General features: G+C 45.9%; 2 protein-coding genes across 6 annotated transcripts in view; both read right to left on the bottom strand.

Moving 5' to 3' along the window:
• The window catches only part of LOC134063146 (transcriptional repressor p66 alpha-like), a 34,224-nt gene extending 27,162 nt beyond the window's left edge, over positions 1-7,062 (bottom strand). For all 4 annotated transcript variants that reach the window (XM_062518852.1, XM_062518851.1, XM_062518854.1 and 1 more), the window contains exon 1: positions 6,916-7,062. Coding sequence is in view for 3 of the 4 variants with exons in the window: in XM_062518851.1 (XP_062374835.1) it covers position 6,916 (1 nt within the window). In the remaining variant the exon portion in view is untranslated. The remainder of the gene's footprint in view (positions 1-6,915) is intronic.
• A 5,182-nt stretch (positions 7,063-12,244) lies between these two features.
• mau2 (MAU2 sister chromatid cohesion factor) overlaps positions 12,245-17,500 on the bottom strand; it is a 13,511-nt gene continuing 8,255 nt past the window's right edge. For both annotated transcript variants that reach the window (XM_062518979.1, XM_062518990.1), the window contains exons 17-19: positions 16,397-16,487; positions 15,100-15,227; positions 12,245-14,614 (exon numbers count right to left, since the gene is read on the bottom strand). In XM_062518979.1, the coding sequence (XP_062374963.1) occupies positions 14,540-14,614; positions 15,100-15,227; positions 16,397-16,487 (294 nt within the window). In that variant the 3' untranslated portion in view covers positions 12,245-14,539. The remainder of the gene's footprint in view (positions 14,615-15,099; positions 15,228-16,396; positions 16,488-17,500) is intronic.

Here is a 17,500-nt window from a genome sequence, read left to right as displayed (position 1 = left end):
GTGTTGGACTGGCAGAGGAGAGTGGTCCACTGATGAGAATGGGGTCATGACTTTTCACTCTAGGGTTTCTCTCTGGGCCAAACGGATAGGTTGAAGATGTAATGTGAACATCAATCAGCTGTCAGACACACAAAAAACACACACACACACACACGACTGCAAAGCAAACCGGTCACCTCCACTTCGGGCATCCCTGGGTCTGACACTTCATCACAGAGGACAGAGATTTAGAAATCAGTAAGCACTGAGGTCTGGGCACTGGGCCCCAAGAGGCTGTAGGCTCCAGCAGCACTAGGACCAGCACCACTAAGGACAGTCAGCCTTAGGGCCTCCAGCAGCAGCAACCTCACTCGAGACTCACTGAGACCTCCTGCTCAGTCCGCCCCACTCACTCCAGTGCCCACAGCACACAGTGGGCACACACCCGCTGCCAGCACACCATCACGTGTGTGTGTGTGTGTGTGTGTGTGTGTGTGTGTGTGTGTGTGTGTGTGTGTGTGTGTGTGTGTGTGTGTGTCATACAGAAGCACCGACAGGATTCAGCACACATGGCAAAGCTCTAAGGCTGTCCTGCCCTGCCAGTCTACCCAGGCCAATCAGCAGACACACAGAGGAGAAGAGAAGAGAAAAAGAGGAGAGGAGAGGAGGGAGGAGGTGACGAAGAGGAAGACGAGAGAGGAAGATGAAGATGAAGAGGAAGATGAGACGTGAGGAAGAGGACAAGAGAATAGTGTCAGGAAAGGAGAAGCGAGGAGGAGAAGAGAAGTGTGTGTGTGTGTGTGTGTGTGTGTGTGTGTGTGTGTGTGTGTGTGTGATTGAGTGTGTTCATTGATGAAGATGCAACAACATGGTGTTTTGTATGTACACATGCATGCATATGCTTACATGTGTGTGATGAGAGTAACAACCTGTGAAGTTGCAGCATGGTGATGCACGTGGGTCCGTGGGTCCGTGGGTCCGTGTGTGTGTCTGTGTGTGTGTGTGTGTGTGTGTGTGTGTATGTGTATATGTGTGTATGTGTGTGCGTATATGTGCATATATGTATATACACAGTGGCTACCCCTGCTTGGCCAGCGGAAGCGTTTCCACACAGATTATTTATAGAAGCTGATGTAATGACCTACCCTGCAGGGGTTTAACTCGGCACTCTCTCCGAGTGTGTGTATGTGTGTGTGTGTGTATTTAAGTGCATGCCTGAGTGTGCCTTTGCATGCATGGATATAGGGAACACTGCCTTCACCCCTCCCCCACATCCACTCACAAACACCAACACGCGCACTCACGCACGTTCTCTCCCTCACACACACACACACACACACACACACACAGATTATGAACCAGAGTTCTCAGAATTTAAGTGTTACACAAAGGCAACACAACAGAGGCTGTGTTCAGCACAACAGCACCCATTCTCCATAGTCCTTCTCCAACTACAGACCAGTGGCTTATGGCCTACATGCATGTGCCTAACGTGTGTGTGTGTGTGTGTGTGCGCGTGTGTGTGCAAAGGAGAGCAAGAGATCACGGCTGACTGGCTAGATGAGGATGAACTCTCTCACACACACAGCGAAACACCATCACTCAAGCACAGCTCACGCCAAACAAGCTCCTCCTAGCTGGCGAGCCACAGCCAATGGGACGCCATGCCCATCCAGGAGAACCTCTGAGGAGTGCATCTCATTGGTCAATAAGTGTCATGGACGTGGTCGCCGTTTTTCTGCTGTCTCCATGTTGAGGATGAGCAGAAACCACAGCGAGTAGTGAGCCCTCTCTAGTGAGGCCTATGATCCACACAGCATACTCACCCAGCCCTGATCACAGGACCTGAGCAACAGAGAGGGCACTTCCTAACCACCGCGACTTCCACTTCAAGACAAAGTGGACAAGGCCAATCGTCCCACAGTCATGAACCAAAATTAGCGCTAGCCACACACTCTTACAAAAAAGGAGCAAATGGTTCCAAAAATGGCTCTATTGCATACTTCATGGCTCCCCTAAATGTTTCTTTATCATTTTGAAGAGGTTATCAAAGCCTGCATGGTTCTATATAGCACCCCAAGAACCATTATTTTTTAAAAAGTGCAGGCTGGTAAAATATGGAAGTGGTTCATGAACCTCAGACAAATCATGATCATTTACGAATCTGCCTGTCAGTGGCTGGGAGTGGAGAGGGTCAACCTTACCTACACACCAACTCACCAATAGGAAGGAGGAGTGACGCAGGTCGGCAAATCACTGCCAAGCAGAGGCCATTAAAACGCGCTGGGGAAAGGGTCACTAGCTGCTTGTCCACAGCACACCTGAGGTGTAACATACCTGTCCACAGCACACCTGAGGCGTAACACCTCACACAGGACATGAAGCTAATATGATTCACTCATACTCAAGCTCAACACTTCATTCCTGTGGAGTTTCCTGCTGCTGACAGCGATGGCTAGCCTAGAAATCTAGATGCCCTTAGCATCCCTCCAGGGTAGTCTAGCAATTCTTCGTTAGCTTGCAAGCTGCCTTGAGGAGACTTCTCTCGGGCCAATCACATCACGTATGAAGTCAATGTCGTATGAAGGCGGGCCAATCACATCGTGTATGAAGGCGGACCAATCACAACGTGTATGAAGTCGGTGTCGTTTGAAGATGCATGAAGTCGGGCTTAACACAATGACGACTGACCTGCGACCAGAAGTTGCGACCGTTAAGCATCCTGCTACTTGAAAACAAGAAGATGATTCGTTTAGCGCTATCCTATTGCGTGGAGGGGGAATTTGTAAGACAACCGTTTATCCTACCCCTCCGATTGAACCCTGTTATGGTGAGTTTCCAGATCCTACATCTTGATGTGGGTCTGGTTCGTTAGGTTAGGCGATGGCACCCAAGGCCTGTTGCCTTGAATGGAGCAAGTTGTTGGTTCAATTCCCGGCTTCCACCCTTGTGCCCTTGAGCAAGGCACTTGACCCAAGTTGCTCCAGGGACAATGTAATGACAATGTAATATAGTTGATATAAGTAAGTCACTTTGGATGAAAAACAAATCTACTAAATGTAATGTAATGTAAAGGAGGGGAGGGAGATTGGGGCACCTGACAATGTCAGGTGTGCTCTACCTGCCAGTGAGACTAATCTATGGACACTCACAGCCTCTGTAAGTAAGCGCTAAGCACCCGGCTGGAGAGACTCTCGAAGGAGCTTACTGTGCCTAGGCCGGGTCAAAGGTCGTGGGCAACTTGGACCAATGGAGAGCAAGCTAGGAGAACTACTGTTCTACTGAAAAGCCAATCAAACCCTGAGATGACCACATGGGACTGAGCAGAGTCAGCCCTCACCTCGACTACAGCAACTCCTACCCCACACAAAACAATCAATGATGACTGTAGCGTAGAGCCCATCACTTAGTCCTACCTTTTCCGTGCTAACTAACATTAACAGGGTTTTGAGAGAAAGACCAGCACCAGCACCACAGTCCAGCAAGCACAGGCCATGACCTCCTCCTTAACACTGCCTCCAATCAGGGGTATGAGAGGCAAACAGAGGGCATGGGTTTCACTGGATGGTAGTGTATGTCAGCATGTGTGAAGCTTGAGAAATACATAACCGTGACCAGACATCGAAATAAGGAGAAGGCCTATTCAGTTCTACGAGACTATCTATGAACAAATAGACCAGTCTGTCCACCGCTCAAAGCACACAGCAATGATAGTAACCTCCACGAACACTATACACACACACACACAACAACTTCCTCCCAAAACATCCACCACAACCACACTCCTAGAAAGCTGCATCAATCCTTACCATAGCTTTCCCAAGCCGCAGAAAAGCAGGACCATACTGGAGTTAGATCTGGGCCAAGTCACAGCAAACAGTCCATTATGACAAGAGAAATCACTCTCACTCGAAAACGTGTGTTAAGGGCAAAGGCCTGAAACACACACACACACACACACACACACACACACACACACACACACACACACACACACACACACACACACACACACACAGGAAGCTCTGCAAGGGGAAACACTGCACCACCCTGATTAATTTTCCCATCAGCCACTTGGGAGGAACATGGAGCCTGATGACACAGCAAAAACGGTCACACCCAATACACACACACACGCAATAAGGTCAAATCTCTCCCATTTCGATGGGGCTTGACAGGGTGACATCAACCATGCACAGCTTAAACATCACACCTGCACCACAGTTGTGGCCTCGGCCCACGCAGGTTTCAGTAAAGATACAGCTGCCCCTCTTCCATTATCACACCACACCACATTCACACGTCTCCCTTCAAACACACATACACACACACAGATGTGAGGGGAGGTACTGGCCAAATTAGCATAGAGCTACAGGGGCCCCGTCACTCACAGCTGTTGAACCAGTTCCGAGGTAAGGATTTGGCCCTGCCCACCCCCTCTCCCAGTCAGGCATTTTGTAGAAGCCAGTGGGTTCCTAACGGCATTGCTCAGTTCTCTATGATGGCTTCATCAAAGCCACCATGACAAGACTTCCCCACAAAGAAGCCCCTGGCCCATTGTTCAGGGCAACAATCGGTCATCCATTCTAGAATGCCCGCAAGTCAGCTCCGGAATGGGGAGTTTCAATGCAGATGGTATTTGGTTCTCATTTTAATTAACGCTCGCCTTCATCCAAACTGATCCAGTAGCAACAAGAGACTCAATCCTCTAAAACCATGGGTACCATGCCAAGATAACACAGATATTGATTACATCTTCCAAAAAAACAGCTATGAATTGAAATGATTAAGAATAAGAACAAATCACACTGCTTCAATTAATACATGTCCAGCAGGGTGAGGGCAGCTACACAAAATAACCAAACAAGAAAATAAACCAACTTTAAAAAGACATCTTCAAATAAAGCTCTCTTAGCTAACCGAGTTATCTTAACGGCCATTCAACCCAGTAAAAGCAGGCGCCTGTTCATCACCTGAGCTCAGCCATATTTAGCCCGGTAGCTGGTGACCTGTGCTTTCTCCGGACCATCCAAGGTACAGTGGACTTTAGGTCCAGTAATGGACTTAGTGGTCCCGAGGTCAAGCCAGTAGACTTACTTGCAGTACGCAGTATGCAGTACACAGGCCACAGGCATCCAACACTCAGAGGGCAGAGAGAAGCCTCATAATAACCACAGGCCATGTGACGTTGAAGCCAGAACTCCCTGTGAAAGATCACTTCCCAATAGTTTTCCTGAGTCAGCGAACAGGTACCCACATAGCTAATCTAAAACTGATAATGCTGAAAACTGCTAATTCATGCAAAAATGCATTTCTTTAGGGCCAGACAGCATAGTTGCTTTGCAGTGCTATGCTTTCATACATAGTGGTCATTCTAAACCCTGTCAGTGCAAGCAAATGACAACCTGTTGTAGAATATGTCTAATACTTCTTGTTGTAGAATATATGCTATTAAAAACCCTTTTGGACTTTCACGACTACTTCATAACACCAGCTTGACAGTGCAAACTTGCAGGTAGAATAAGTCAGGTCGGTAGTATAATTGAGCCAAGACATAATCTAAAAACGACACTCAGTATGTAAAACTATTCAGTTGGCTACGTGTTTTCTGCTGCTGATATCTGATGTCCCTGCATACTTCCAACTTGCCCTCAGAACCAGCAAGCATCCACTGGAAAGGCAGCTGTGAAGCATGTCGTGTATTGAGTGTGTGTACAGCTTTAAAATGAGGAAGAGGATGGTAGCCTCTCAAATAAGGAAGATTACTGGGACTTTTACTGTGATATAGTAGGAAATTGGCAGCCTGTCGGGTTAAGTGCCACGACTGGGGGCTCAAACCAAGGCACAACGTCCACCATTATTACACCACGATTGAACCCCCCTCCCTCTCTCAAACATAAAAAAAAAATCCAAACATGCGACCATGTCTTCAAAGTATACATGATAAAACCGGCTTTTAACCATCCACCTACAACACATCCCGCCATCCTCAATAAGTTGAAAGGCATGTCTATTAACAACAATAGTAATAACAACAAAATTACTACCATTAGCTCGTAAGACATTTCAGCAAGCCATCATAATGACCATTTATCATTAGCTAGCAACGCTACCTGACAAACTAACGTTAGCTGCGAAAAGGGTGACGGTGATCACCTATGATCCTTGCCACAATGCATTCATGTACATATTCAGCGGTTAAACCAGCGCGACTCCAAACAATGAAACATTCAGTCTAAGTTATGAACTTTCCTGCGTTTTGAAATAACAACAGCGACCTGGCTCCCGCACCTCGGTTCAAGCCAATCATAGGCTGAAACGTTAGCAAGCTAACTTGCTAGCGTTACCTCGCGTTCGAAGAGGGGGGGAAATCAGCGGAAAATTTAAACTTTGAACATCGACCGAGGAAAAAATACATCGTCTAGATATACACAATTACTCATTAAAATCCAGTTGAACGGTGGTGTTTGTGGGGATGCGTGGTTATTGAGTCCCAAAATTGACAAAGGGGTAAGTGTGTGCTGTCTCTAAAGAATTCCAACTCCCACGGACACTCGTATCGTCATGTTACCCACCCAGACACTAGGGTTCAGTCACCGGAGCTAGTTCTGATTATATAGGTAGCGTGACACAAAACATCAAAGTATTCCTCTGAGAGACTTCCTAAATTCTCTCCACCACACATAATTGATGGAGCAACTTCCATTTAATCGAGCATCCAATGAATCGTGCTGACTCTCAACTACCCTGTCCTCTTCCTCGAAGATTGTTTTTTGCTCTGCGGAAAAGTGCATTGGCTACTTTCAAACAACCCATTACTCCGCCGTCGCAGACGCAGATAGGTGGAGGAAGCGCTGGCTTTCGATAAGTCCCGAATAAAATGGATTCTTTCAATCGCCCTCCCACCAAACTTCGGCGGCATCTTTGTTGACTTACTGAGTCGATGTGACACCGATCCTCTCCTCCGAAGACCTTACGTGCAATTTTGGATGACAATTAAGTCCGATAATTCGGTTTAGAAAAAAATCCCGGGGATACCCTGTCTCTCCACAGCCCTCCCCTGCTGCTGCCGCCTCGGTTGCCAAATAATGCGCCTCACATACACATGGAGCCGCGGCGTCGTCGCACTGAGCATGCGCGGTTGCGCGCACCAGGGGGACCAAGTAGGCTACACTTCATACAACCACTGACCACCACCAAATCTGAGTGGTATGGGGTAGCCCACAGTGGTCCCCAACCCCCACGCACTGCCGGGACACCAGGCTACTTTGCCAATCCTCTTCTTCGTTCAGGACACTGGTCACTGGACAGGGACAGCATCCAAAAGGCAACATGAATGACATACTACTTTCACTTTCTGTGTTTACATAGGCCGGCTATAGGCTGCACTGAGCTGGTTGATAGTGACCCATCACTATAAGTCAGCAAGACGCACAGCAGGATGCACCTGTCTTCAGCACTGATTCAACCAGTTTGTGATGGGTGCTTATACCTCAGCTGTAGACACAAAGTGTCTGGGGAGTTCTTGGGAGGAAGAGGAGGAGAAGAAAGGCTCCAAAAAAATACTGTGTTGTTTGCTTTTTACAGCTTTCCATCCAATGTGACGATGAAAACAAGTGACTATATAGAAATCAGGCGAACAAGTCGGTTCCAGTCCACCCCTCAAAACCCCCACGCACAAATACCTTTACAGGAGTCATAAGCACACACACACACACACACACACACACACACACATCCGACTGCCACACCTCACACGATACAAACGCGCAGAACTTTTCATCAACAATAATGGAGGACTAGAATGGTCATGCCGCAACTGCAATCACACACACACACACATACACACACACACGACCCATCTAACCCCCGCCCCTCCAGTGCAGTGAAATGGTGACGAGCGTCCTTAGACTGATCCAGCCCAAGATGGTTCCTGTGAAACGTGTTGATGTAAGTCTCAACCGATATCTTCCTGACTTCTCAGCATCACCAGTGACATCTCATTTCCACCACCTGTCTCTGCAGCTCTCCTGATGGACTGACTTGACCCGCAAGCTCACAGTCGCCTCAGCCGTGTCCGTCACCCCACCCAGGGCTCACCATTTTCAGGCACCGTGTCTGAATTCAGGCGTGGTTCAGGCACTTTAAGGTTTGAAAACAGATAATTACACATAGCCTATATGAACTTTAAAAAGTCTCTGATTGAACTTCAGGCACAGAAAGTGTCCTTGGAATATGTGCCAGGTTGTGGCCTTGTGAGGGGTCACGGAAGGAAGAGCTGAGATTGGCTGGCCCCACGATGTCACAACGGCTGAGGGGCTTGTTTTTTAATGGGAGGTTTTTTAATTTTGGGTATTGAGGGGTGGACTACTGACTTGTTCGCCTGATTTCTATTGTCACCTGTTTTCATCATCTAAAAGCAGTACAAAGCAAACGTTGTCCTTTTGGAGCCTCCCTTCTTGTCATGGCCTCAAGCATGAGCAAGTACAGGGTCTCAGGGGGTGCTGAACTCCACAGACTGCAGTAGCTGTGTGCTTGTTCCAGCACAGACTCATGGTCCAACCACATCAATCACTGTGAAGAGCACTAAGCTAGATGCACTCAAACAGTCACCTTGCTGGGGCCATCATCTTGTAAGACTACCGTCAACCCTGGGAGTATAGCTTACTTCCAAAACATGCTGGCATGTGTAGACAAAGGGATTTCAGAACCTGTCTCAATCCATGACTGGCAGTTCCCCAGAGTCACCTGTGTAAACGATGCCCATTCTGTCTCAAGTTTATGATGGGATAGAAAGCCTATCCAAAATCGTGATTAATTATAATGAATCAACATAATTTTCAATTTGGGCTCACAATCCAAAAGTCTAAATTATTTTATCTATTTCTTGGAGGTACACTTTTAGAGTCCACCACACAGTCATACACACAGACACACAGACACACACACACACACACACACACACACGCACGCACACACGCACGCACACACACACACACACACACACACACACACACACACACACACACACAAACACTTTAGGGAGTGTAGCAGGGAGACAGGAGGGGGAAATGACACGTGTTTTGACTTAGAGCCAGAACGTTTACAGGAAGTGCCACTTGCGTTCGTCAAGTGCTGCTGGGAAATCAGATGTTTATTTGCGTGTGCGTTAAGTCTGTGATTGAGCTGGTTGTTTAACCAAAAACATCACATCAAGTAGAATGGGTGTTTGGATGAATGTATGAAAATTCATCATCATCAGGCAGAACTGATTCTTTGTCTGTTTCTGTGGTCTGCTCTTCTCTCGTGTTAAAGGGTACAATCGGCTGTGACTCATTATGAAACCTCCACTAGTTCACCTTCTGAGGATGAAAAGGAAAGAGAAATAACAAAGAAAGAAACTTCTCAGCCACCAGCCTCAACAATAACCCTTTTCCAATGTCAGCACATGCACTCCAGTTTCACATCAGTGATTCAATGATTGTAATGAGTGGAATCAGTATAATTGTAATGAATCATTAATAATCATATATTTCATTTTTGACTGATCATAATCATCATAATTTCTCATTTTGACAATTAAAAAGTCAAAATTATTTGATCAAGCTTGTTGAGAAGCCCTTGAGGACAAAGGGTCAGCTCTGCTGTTGCTCTCGGTTACCGCTGTCCTGACATCAGGTCATCAGATTGTTCCCATGGTATGCGGTGACTGAGTTGCCCCAACAGGTGTCAGGTCAGCTGTTCAGGCCGACCCCTGTCGACATGTTCAGCAGTGATCACTTGATCCTCCTCTAGCTCTCTAACCAACCTAACATGCCTAACTCCCATTCACCAGACACTTCCTCTCCATTACTTCCCCGGTCGGTACCTAAACATCTGCACTGTCATGCTCTCCTTTCCACTGTATGAGTGTCAGTCCATTTCTAAGCTGCTTTGGATAAACGCATCAGCTAAATTAACAAATGTAATGTCATGGTAATCTCCAGTGGCGGTTATGAGCCCAGCATTGATTTTACTCAATGTAAACCATGTTACCACTCATCAATCTAAGAGGCTATGGGTTTCCCCCTCAATCTGACAGAATGTGCCAGGTCTCAACCACCCCCATCTGACCCACAGCAAGGCTGGACAGGAAGCAGCCTCCAGTTACCTGGTGGAGCCATCATGTGTTTGTGGCTATTCTAAACTCAAGGTACTGCACGTTAGTAGGGTGGTGTGTGTGTGTGTGTGTGTGTGTGTGTGTGTGTGTGTGTTTGCTCTGTGTCAGGAGGACTGCTGCTGAGTTCCTGCGCAGAGACTTATAATGGTGTCACACACACACACACACACACACACACACACACACACACACCACCCCCTCCCCCCACTCCTTCCAGCAGGACATGAGGCAATGGCGGCGGGCTGCCCAGCCGCTAACCAGCGCCAACATGACAGCCTCAACTTAATCCCTGTTAAAGTACAGTAACTGCACAGGAAGTGGGCCTCTCTGTCACGATCGGCCAGGCTCACTATTTGGCAGGAAGTGAGCACTCGGCTGAGCTCTGACTGACACCTAATAAGCATCCACTAGTTAGCATCACCCCCCCCCCTCCTGTTCTCAATACCTGCAAAAATATCTGAATTTTGGACAGTCTGTTTGGCTTTGGTAAAGCTCACATTTTGACTTGACTCATGGCACTGGTTGGCCATGTTTAGGGAAGTGTTTCAAGGCTGCGCATTGTGTGTGTGTGTGTGTGTGTGTGTGTGTGTGTGCGCACAGGGCTCATTGAGTTAATGTCTTATCACAGGAATGCCAGCGTCGCTGCGCAGGAGATTAGAACTAAAGATTGATCATGTGACCAAGCTGCAGCTCCGCTGAAGGGCCCGCGGCTCACACTGCTGTTGGCAGGACTCCCTCAAGCAGCTCAGCACACACACACACACACACACAACATAGAGACACTTTACACACACACACACACATACACACACAAGCATTATATATATATATAATGTGTGAGGACACACTTCCCCACCACACACAAACAAAATACATGAATGGACACACTCGATCACACACACATAAAATACATGAATGGACACACTCGATCACACACACACACACAGAAACAAAAGGCTGGCCTTGGACACACCCAAACATATGACATGTAACACACCCTTTACACACACCTTAAGTACCATGTGCTGCTCAAGCAGGTTGATTTCCAGTGTGTTTAGCACAGTCAGGTGTGTCAGGGACCAGATTTCCAACCATTCAATGTGTCAAATAAACTATTTTCTATACTTATTCTCTACACACCTCTCTTACACACACAACAAACATGTCTGCAAAAAGAGGCTGATGGACAGGCACACATTGATTCATTCCTGATGATCTCCACACGCCTCAGCTTAGTGTCTGTGGCGTGAATGTGCTATACAGCATCAAGCTGGATCAGTGTGTACGAATGTGTTTATAAACAGGATAATTGTGTTTTGACTTTTTCTGACGCACAGCGACAGTGTGTGTGTCATATTTTCAATGACTCTCATTCAACAAGCTTTGTCCTCCTTCTGAAATTTTATTTCAAATCGTTTTTGGCTGATTATTCAGGGAAAGTAAAACAGAAAACAAAATAACCAACCCACAATGGTAACGTTGAAAAGGCAGTGACTCTCTGGTGATGACCAAACTAATGTTCTATTCAATAACCCTAATGCTACACTGTGTAAGTCTTTACACAGAAGATAGGGGGAGAGAGGGAGAGGGGGGAGAGATGGAAAGAGAGAAAGAGAGAGAAAGATGGAGAAACCTCATGAGGGAGAAAGCAAAAGAAAGAGACAGGAGAGCATAATGAGACCGAGAAAGATGAAGAGAGAGAGAGAGAGAGACAGAGAGAAAGAGAAAGAGGGAGAAAGAGAGAAAGAGAAAGAGGGAGAAGATCTGGTCAGATCCGAGGCCTGGCACTGTCGGAGCCCAAGGGCCCGGTGTAGCTCTTCCCGTTCCCCACTGTGGTTTCACCTTCATAAGCGTTAACACATACAAGTTTGGAAAAAAACCTGATCTAATTTTTTTTCTCGCAATATTTATACAAATTAAATATTCTAGAGAAAAACAGCGGTCAAACAACAAAATAATGGCAATTGATGATATTGTTGAGAGTAGTGTATAAATATTCAAATTGTACAAAATGTAACAAATGGATCTGTGTTAAACAACAGAAAACGAGAGATAAATATCTTTAAAAGGAACTAGTAGGCTACTGCTCTACCATGATCAGCACAAACAAAAATGTGAAAACAACAACAACAAAAAAACATCTTCTAACAATGAAGAAATTACAGACAAAAATATACAATAAAACAGTGGCAGCCTGCAAATATTTCTTTCACCTTTTCCAAAAAATGTGACAATGTGTACACTTTAAAAAGTATTGCAAATATTGTCTGGCGAGTAGGCTACTTCAAAAGGCATTAGAAGCAGACAGGCCTGTCTGCAAGCCAAACATGGCCGACTGGCGCCCTCTACTGGCTAACACCCTCAAGTGTTCATCATGCAAGCCCAGCACAGCAGCAGCAGCAGCAGCGTCTAACAGTGAATTTCCAACAGCGCTTTTAATAGCTAACATGGGATGTGAAAGCTCTCCAGAACCATCAAGTCGAGGTTGGGAGTAGGGATCAAATGGTTTTAAAATCAACACCATGGTCGGTTGGAAACCCTCGTCTTGAGATTTCATGTCTGTCAGCTGTGACGAACATACATGTGACTCAGCGTTGTTGTTATTTATTCTTTTCCTCATAACCCATGCCCATGGCCATGCCCATAACCCTCATGCCCATGGTCACATCAATTTCCCCAGGCTTTACAAAGGAGCATTCCGGCCCAAACACCACATCATCGCAGTAAACATGACTAGTAGTGGACGATAAACAGCTCCCTAAACCACAAACCTACTACTGGGACTGGGTCATTGTGTAAGTGGGGAAGGTCTCTCCACATGACCTTGTCTGAAGGTGATTCAGTTTGTGATTTCAGTGATGTTTAACAGTTTAGAGGAGAGCCGTTTGGATCTTGGTAGCCACATTCCAGAGTCTGCCAACATCAGAGAAAAAAAAAAAAAAAATCGCAGACTGGCTGGTCTTCTGACTGAGACAACAACAACTGATTTGGGTGCCATGAGAAATGACCTCCATTTTGTTTTGTTTTGAGGTTGCACGTTGCATGGCAACAGCCAGTATTACACAGTGGAGCTGCAACACTTTGAGGAGACTTGGTGAGACCCGGAGAGGTGAAGAGGCAGACAGGGAGGGTAGATTGGAGCAAGAATCAAACGGACAGCACCACATATGGCAAAGGCCAGAGACCACTGAGCTGTCTACAAACTTGTTATGGTGGTGTGTGTGTGTGTGTGTGTGTGTGTGTGTGTGTGTGTGTGTGTGTGTGTGTGTGTGTGTGTGTGTGTGTGTGTGTGTGTGTGTGTGTGTGTTTGCGTTTTTGTGTGTGAAGGCTGTCAACGTGTGTAAAAGAAACACAGACAATTCATACATACACACAAACACACACTATGTGTGTCCGTATAATAGATCTGCACTGGGATTCTGTGCTGCAGCGCTACACTGTAATTGTGGAGAGGGTTGAAGCAAAGAGGTGAATAATCAAGGATCTTTGGTAAAAGAGCCTTTGCAACCTGTGCCAGCAGGAAATTACATCACAACAGAGAAACTATTCCCTGTGATGTATTTCCGGTGACATCATCCTCTTTTTGATCACTTTTCAGTTTACTGTAGCAGCTAACTGTTTATCTGTAATGACAACAAACTATTTCATCAGCAGTAGCAGTAACACTGTAAAAAATAAACAAATAACATAATATTAGACAATATTATGCCGGAATGCTCCTTTAACAGTTGAAAAAAACCTTTTCTAACGTCTCTCACAAAAATAGTGAATCACTACATATAACCTCCAATATTTCATACTCATGATGAATGCAACATAAAACAGGTATATAAGTATCCCCAGAGAGAAATATAATGTACAAAATGTAGAAAAAATAAGCGTCTATAAAATGAGAAAGTGTCGTTTTTTCCTTCGGGCTGCGACAGAGACATGAAGAGGCCGCGCTTTACACAGCTGCCATCCTTCAACTGCAGGGGACGCTACAGGCAGGAACCAACAGGGACGAGACAAAACCTCACAACCAACAGAAATGGCAAAAGGGCCATTATATTCGGAGCTCCATCAGACCAGGTCCTGCGCTCTCTAATCCTATCAGCTGAGCCACCACATCTACCCAGTAGCCAATCAGAGCAAGGCTGAGCGTGTCCAATGGCTCAGGTGGATGTTTACTTTACGTAGGAATTGGCACATGGGGCAACGCAGTGAAGGAGCAAAAATTTAAATGACAAAAAATCTGAAATTCTTAGAAGAAAAATTCAGCAGAGGCCAACATGATTGTGTGTGTGTGTGTGTGTGTGTGTGTGTGTGTGTGTGTGTGTGTGTGTGTGTGTGTGTGTGTGTCTGGGAAAGGGTAGTTCATGTGTGTGTATGCGAGTGTGTGCACATGTTTGCATTAAAGTCTCAGAGCAGACTGGCCAGGCTGGTTGTTGGTCCATTCTGAGCTTGGATCTGCACTGGAGGAGGCCCATCTGTCCACTGACAACAAACAAACAAACAAACAAACCAGGTTAAGCCCTCAGGTTGGTATATGTGTCCAGGCACACTTTTGGCAGCTATGTGGCCCAGCAGACCGTGCAAGTGTGTGAGTGTGTGTGTTTATCATCTACACAAAGTGTAGGTTTGGGCAGATTTAATGTAGCTATAGCGTCCTACAGCAAGATAGTAAAACAAACGCACGCACGCACGCACGCACGCACACACACACACACACACACACACACACACACACACACACACACACACACACACACACACACACACACACACACACACACACACACACACACACACACACACACACACACACACACACACACACACACACACACACACACACACACACACACACACACACACCTTAATATATTAATACATTGTGTGTGTGTGTGTGCGTGTGTGTGTGTGTGTAGTGTTTAGTGGCCAAAGAGCTACATGGTGTCAGAGTGTGTGGGCGTACTCACACTTATCAAATTGTGTTCAGGCAGGCTGCAGGCAGCTATGTGGTCCTGCAGCAGCTGCTGAGAGAAGTTTTGATGCATCTGTGCTGCTTCATGGGCGTCAATGGTGTTCCCACATGCCTTGTTCAGATCTGTAACATACACATACATTCACACACACACACACACACCTCATCAATCACTGTCCAGCACCGTCTACTCTAGCACATCTTTATATAATACATCTATATAGTATACTAATTATCTGTACATTGTATGTGAGTGTGAGTGTTGGTGTGGTATTCAAATGTAATGAGCTTGTAAAGATTGAGTCCAGTGTTAATATAGAGAGAGATGGGCTAGTATGGATTTGTATGAGTGGAGATAGATGGGGTAGTAGGAGATAGAGACGTGTGAGCCGTTAGTATGTGATAGATAGAGACGGTTTAGTGTGAGCTGTTAGTATGCGATAGATAGAGACACGATAGTGTGAGCTGTTAGTATGCGATAGATAGGGACACGTTAGTGTGAGCTGTTAGTATGCGATAGATAGAGACGGTTTAGTGTGAGCTGTTAGTATGCGATAGATAGAGACACGATAGTGTGAGCTGTTAGTATGCGATAGATAGGGACACGTTAGTGTGAGCTGTTAGTATGCGATAGATAGGGACACGTTAGTGTGAGCTGTTAGTATGCGATAGATAGAGACACGATAGTGTGAGCTGTTAGTATGCGATAGATAGAGACGGTTTAGTGTGAGCTGTTAGTATGTGGTAGATAGGGACACGTTAGTGTGAGCTGTTAGTATGCGATAGATAGGGACACGTTAGTGTGAGCTGTTAGTATGCGATAGATAGGGACACGTTAGTGTGAGCTGTTAGTATGCGATAGATAGGGACACGTTAGTGTGAGCTGTTAGTATGCGATAGCGACGGGTTAGTGTGCGGCGATGTGTTAGTATGCAAGAGATTCGTTAGTTGGAGACGAATTGAGACGTGTGACTATAAGATGGGCTTATAAAAAGCCATCGCTAAGCTTGTCTCATTTGCAAATCCACAGTGATTATTCACCAAACAGTTAATCCCCTTGAAATGGAATAGAGCATTTATCTCTATCTCACACACACACACACACACACACACACACACACACACACACACACACACACACACACACACACACACACACACACACACACACACACACACACACACACACACACACACACACACACACACACACACACACACACACACACACACACACACACACACACACACACACACACACACACACACACACACACACACACACAACTCACCCTTGAGCAATGCAGAGGACCACAGCTGGACAGACATGTCAGGGATCTTGCTGGCCAGCTGCATGGCTGGCACCACCATGTTGTTGCTCTCCTTGAGGAGACAGACAGACAAACAAACAAAACAAACACACGCACACACACACACACACACCTAATAAACTTCAAAGCACATATTTCATGTTCACAAAATGTATTGTCATACCGGTAAGCTTATTTACAAACCTGTTAAAATATTGTTTTATATGCAGCGCCTCTAATGTAACTTTATCCTTTATGTGTAATGCTTATGTTGTGTCTAAGTTAGTGTGTGTGTGTGTGTGTGTGTGTATGCTCACAGTGTTTCAATTAGTGTGCTCAGAGGCGTCGTTAGACCTGGGCATTCGGGGCTAGAGCCCCGGATGTATTGGGGATAGCCCCGGATCTCCGTGCCTTACAAAATGATGAAAATCGCCACAGTTTTTTTTATAAGGTTCAAATTGAATGCCACAGTCAGCAGCCCCTAGCCTCACGTGATTGCCGCTAGTGGCGTCTAGATTTCTAGTCTATTTCTTAGCAGTCACAACTTAGCCTGAGAGCCAGAAACACAGGCACAACTGCAATATTGTTACTCTGTTCGCTGACGTTCCATGGAGTCGGAATAAATTGTTGCAAATGCGACATCAGTGTTCCATGCTTCCCCCCTCTGTCGGGCTGACTGCCAGCCTCTGTAACTCGCTAACTTTAAGACCGTTAATTTGGATAACACAGAGATAAACTTACTCACCGACGTTACCTAACGGCTCTGTAGGATAGATTAACGAAACGTTCTGCACAAGCATTCGTTTTCCACGAACTTGTTCCATTAAGTCTACTAGTACAGTAGTCAACAGTAGTAAACACGTAGTAGCCTACAACAACAGTAGTAAACAATGCTAGTTATCACAAAACGAGTGGAAGAGTCAGGCTGGCCGCACGTAGATCTCCTAGGCAATTATACCAATGATTTCCATGCAAACTGAAAATTGGACGAGGAGTTGTGTTGCATTAATCCATTTACAGCGATTAGAGTGGCACCTGGAAATGATTCATTCATTCATCATGTCACGGGCAGAAAAAAATGTTTGG

This window comes from Sardina pilchardus, chromosome 2 (assembly GCF_963854185.1).
Source record: "Sardina pilchardus chromosome 2, fSarPil1.1, whole genome shotgun sequence".
In the NCBI taxonomy this organism is placed as follows: domain Eukaryota; kingdom Metazoa; phylum Chordata; class Actinopteri; order Clupeiformes; family Clupeidae; genus Sardina; species Sardina pilchardus.
The sequence above is the reverse complement of the archived record's forward strand: the minus strand, read 5'-3'. Positions and strand labels throughout refer to the sequence as shown.